This window comes from Phaseolus vulgaris, chromosome 6 (assembly GCF_000499845.2).
Source record: "Phaseolus vulgaris cultivar G19833 chromosome 6, P. vulgaris v2.0, whole genome shotgun sequence".
Taxonomy (NCBI): domain Eukaryota; kingdom Viridiplantae; phylum Streptophyta; class Magnoliopsida; order Fabales; family Fabaceae; genus Phaseolus; species Phaseolus vulgaris.
This window is the reverse complement of record NC_023754.2, coordinates 919,433-923,645: the sequence shown is the minus strand read 5'-3', so window position 1 is coordinate 923,645 and position 4,213 is coordinate 919,433. Positions and strand designations below refer to the sequence as shown.

Sequence of the window (4,213 nt, the reverse complement as noted above, 5' to 3'; positions counted from 1 at the left end):
AGTCCATAAACCTATTTATTTTGTTAGTAAGGTGTTGCAGGGCCCAGAAGTGAGATATCAGGCATTAGAGAAAGCAGCGCTGACGGTTTTTTTTCGGCGAGGAGGTTGCGTCATTACTTCCAGAGCTTTACGGTGTTAGTAATGACTGATTTACCCATCCAGAAGGTTTTGAAGAAACCGGATGTAGCTGGGAGGATGGTAAAATGGGCGGTGGAGTTGTCAGAATTCGATATTAAGTATGAGCCCTGAGGATCGATCAAGGGGCAAATCTTCGCTGACTTTATGGTCGAGCTCTCTTCTGAAATAGCGCAGAGTGAATGGGATGATTTTCGTTGGGTGCTCTCACTGGATGGGTCGTCTAACCAGCAGGGCAGCGGAGCTGGAGTTATTTTGGAGGGGCCCAACGGTGTGTTGATAGAACAATCTCTAAGGTTTGCCTTCAAAGCTAAGAATAATCAAGCGGAGTATGAGACTTTGATCACCGAAATTTTGTTGGCAAAGGAAATGGGAGCAAAGGTGCTGGTGGCCAAGAGTGACTCGTTATTGGTCATTGGGCAGGTAACTAGCGAGTTTCAGGCCAAAGATCCGCAAATGGCGGCTTACCGGGAGTGTGTGCAAGAGTTAAAGCGGTCTTTTGCTTTGTTTGAAGTGGTACACGTGCCAAGGGAGCAGAATGCCCGAGCTAACTTGCTAGCCAAGCTCGCTAGTTCGGGTAAGGGGGGCAGGCAGAGGATCGTCATACAAGAAACTTTGAAGACACCTCGAGCATTTGTGGCAGATCACCAGGTTCTTGAAATTTGCAAATAGATGGAAGGGATGGCGAGGAGTCATAGATCCTTGACACAGGAGACCTTGAGGACGCCGAGGGTTAGAGCACATCCAGTGGGAGAGGTAAAGATGATGCAAGTTTGTGCTATCCATGAGCCAGATACATGGATAACGCCATACCAGTGCTACATGGCGGATGGTGTGCTCCCAATGGACCCGACAGAAGCTAGAAAGATAAAGAAGAACTCTAGTAGCAGATTCACCCTCGTTGATGGCGAGTTGTACAGGTTTGGGTTTACACATCCTCTTTTGGTGTGTGTGCACGGAGAGAAGTGCATGAGAATTATGGCTGAGCTCCATGAAGGGATTTGTGGGAACCACATTGGGGGCGAGCTTTGGCAACAAGAACTCTCCGTGCAGGTTATTATTGGCCCACAATGAGGGAAGATTGTAAGAAATATGCCCAGTGTTGCAAGCAATGCCAGCAGCACACCGATTGGCAAAAGGCGCCTCCAGAAGAGCTAAAGTCAATTTACAGCCCCTGGCCGTTCCATACGTGGGGAATTGATATTCTGGGACCCTTTCCATTGGAGATCAGGCAAACGAAGTACTTGGTTGTGGCGATCGAATACTTCACGAAGTGGATTGAAGCAGAACCAGTAGCCCAGATCACCGCGCACAAGATTCAGAGTTTCGTGTGGAAGAATATTCTGTGTTGGTTTGGTGTGCCTAAGCGTTTGGTATCGGATAATGGGACTCAATTTGCAAGTCACTTGTTGAAGAAGCTGTGCGGGGATGTTGGAATACAACAGGTGTTTGCTTCTGTGGAGCACCCACAAACAAATGGGCAAGTGGAGTCAGCCAATCGGGTTTTGTTGAGAGGCTTGAAGAGGAGGTTGGAAAAGGCCAAGGGGTCTTGGGCTGAAGAAGTTCCCCGTATAGTGTGGGCATATCATACCACTGAGCAATCGGGAACCCATGAAGCCCCGTTTAGTTTGGTGTATGGGTGTGATGCGATGATTCCAGTTGAAATCCAGGAAAGCTCGCCGAGATTCCAGAACTTCGTGGCGGAAGACTCGAATGAAGAAAGGAGAATGAACTTGGATTTGCTGGATGAAGTCAGGGAGGAAGCACGGGTGAAGGCTGAAGCAGTGAAGAGAATAGTTGAACGCAAGTACAACTCTAGAATAAGACCAAGGCAATTCAGAGATGGCGACCTGGTGATGAGGAAGGCCCACCAGTATGAGATGGAGAAAAAATTGTCGCCCAAGTGGACAGGACCATTTAGAATAACCGAAGCACTCGGGAACGGCGCCTACCGCTTGGAGACACTGGAAGGAGGGACGATTCCTCGTACTTGGAACGCCACCCATCTCATGTTTTATTACAGTTAAAGCATTGTAAGTAGTGATTAACTTGAACGGTTTAAAGCAGTTTCAGTTAAAACAGTTTTTCAAGGGGGCACTCTTTTTTCCCTAAGGAGGGTTTTTAACGAGGCCACCCAATAAAGAAGGTTTCGAAGTTTATCAAAGTTTCCAAGTTCATTAAGTTTGCATGCTTATCGTTTTTAAGTTTTCGGAAAAGAGACCTTGTCTCCCTTGTGTAATTTAAGGCAACGGTGAACTCAGATCGCATGCATTCAGTACAAAGTTTCAAAGTATAAAGTTTTAAGTCTTCATCGCCATCTGGCGATCGGAGGCAGAAGCATAAAGTTTTTAAGTCCTCATCGCCATCTGGCGATCGGAGGCACAAGCATAAAGTTTTTAAGTCCTCATCGCCATCTGGCGATCGGAGGCACAAGCATAAAGTTTTTAAGTCCTCATCGCCATCTGGCGATCGGAGGCACAAGTATAAAGTTTTTAAGTCCTCATCGCCATCTGGCAATCGGATTAAAAAGTCCTCCTCGCCTTGAGCGGGTGCAGGCGATAAGAGATTGAAAAGACCTCCTCGCCATGAGCGAATACAGGCAAGAACAGATTGCAAGACCTCTTTGCTTAAGCAAATTGAGGCAAGTTTGAAAGTCCTCAGTGCATCCATGGGAGGAGGAGATGTAAGTTGAGGCATCAGGAAAAGTCCTTCTCACCTTCAAGTGAGTTCAGGCAAGATGAAACTGAAAAGTCAGGGGTGTTAATGATCTTAAGTATGGGAAAGGAAGGTTGATGGAAAACGCCTTTTCCCTTGAGTGAAACATCAATATTGACCTAGTAAGACCGGTAAAAACTTCCACGCTTGCGGGCGTTGGGAAGGTAGATAAAATCCTCCTCGTCTTGAACGAGTTCAGGTACGGTGTGAAGGGTGAAAGAAGTTAAAGGATGGCTGGGGAGGGTTCGCAGAAGACACCTCACCATCCAGATCATTGTTCTAAATCTCAGGGAGGTAGGGAAGGATCCGATAGGCGGCTCTACCCCTAAATGAGGGGACAATGATCAAGTTATATCAGGTTAAAAACTCAGGGAAGGTAGAGGGAGATCCGAAAGGCAGCTCTCCTCCCAGTCGAGCAAAGATGAAGTCATAAAAAGTTATAAGGTAGCTCTGCGAAGAACGCTTTCCAGTTAAAAGGAAAATGACATCGCCAAAAGACTATGGCTTTGAGATTGAGATAGTAAGAAGATTACGCGGCAAAAACTAGATCAGCGAAGTTTTAGGTGATGACATAGAAGTACACATGTCACTTGGCGGATCAGGCAAGCGATATTTCAGTTACTAAGATTGACCTACGCCTACTGCCCAGTAAGTGATTTCGTGTTAAATGTTATTGCTATAGACTAACAGTTTTGTTCAGGTTGAGTTGATTTCCAGAGAATTAAGCATCGATTTGTGCTAAGTTAATTGGGTTGAGTAAAAACTAGCCAATTAAATCAGATGATCGCACAACAGATAAAGTTAGAGTCATATATATACATGTATATCAAAGCAGTTTGAACGGAATGAAAGCTATTACAGATAAGTCAAAGTTAAATACAAGAGTTTTCAAAATGATAAAATTGAAGTGGAAAATGGGAGCAGTTAAGTTGAAGGCATGATCTTGCCATCCACCACTTCATTGTACACTGAAAACTTGGAGAGGTCGAGATCAGGGAATTCACAAGCAAACTGCTCCAAAGCAGCCCCAAAGTCTAAGGTAAGAACCTGGGTAGCCTCAAGTTCAAGCTCGTCGATCTTCTTCTTGAACCCACTGTTCTCCTCACGAACCTGGGCAGTCTCAAGTTCAAGCTCGTCGATCTTCTTCTTGAACCCGCTGTTCTCCTCACGCACTTGGGCAAGCTCTGCGGTAGTTTCGCTCAGTTCTTTGGATTTCTTGTCCCGATCCGCTTCGACTTGCCGCAGAAGGGTTTCTCTCTCGGTTGATCTCTTCTCCAGTTTAGCCATCTTGGCCTCACCAGCTTTTTGGGCTTCCTCCAGCTCAGCTATTCTGGCCCTCATAGGAACGAGCTTACTCTCTAAC

The 4,213-nt window shown here is 46.0% G+C and overlaps 1 protein-coding gene across 1 annotated transcript; it reads left to right on the top strand.

Annotated features, from left to right (window-relative positions):
* Positions 1-282: 282 nt before the first annotated feature.
* On the top strand, positions 283-807 carry LOC137832965 (uncharacterized). The gene has a single exon (XM_068641369.1). It carries the CDS (start codon positions 283-285, stop codon positions 805-807), a length of 525 nt encoding a protein of 174 aa, XP_068497470.1.
* Positions 808-4,213: the final 3,406 nt, after the last annotated feature.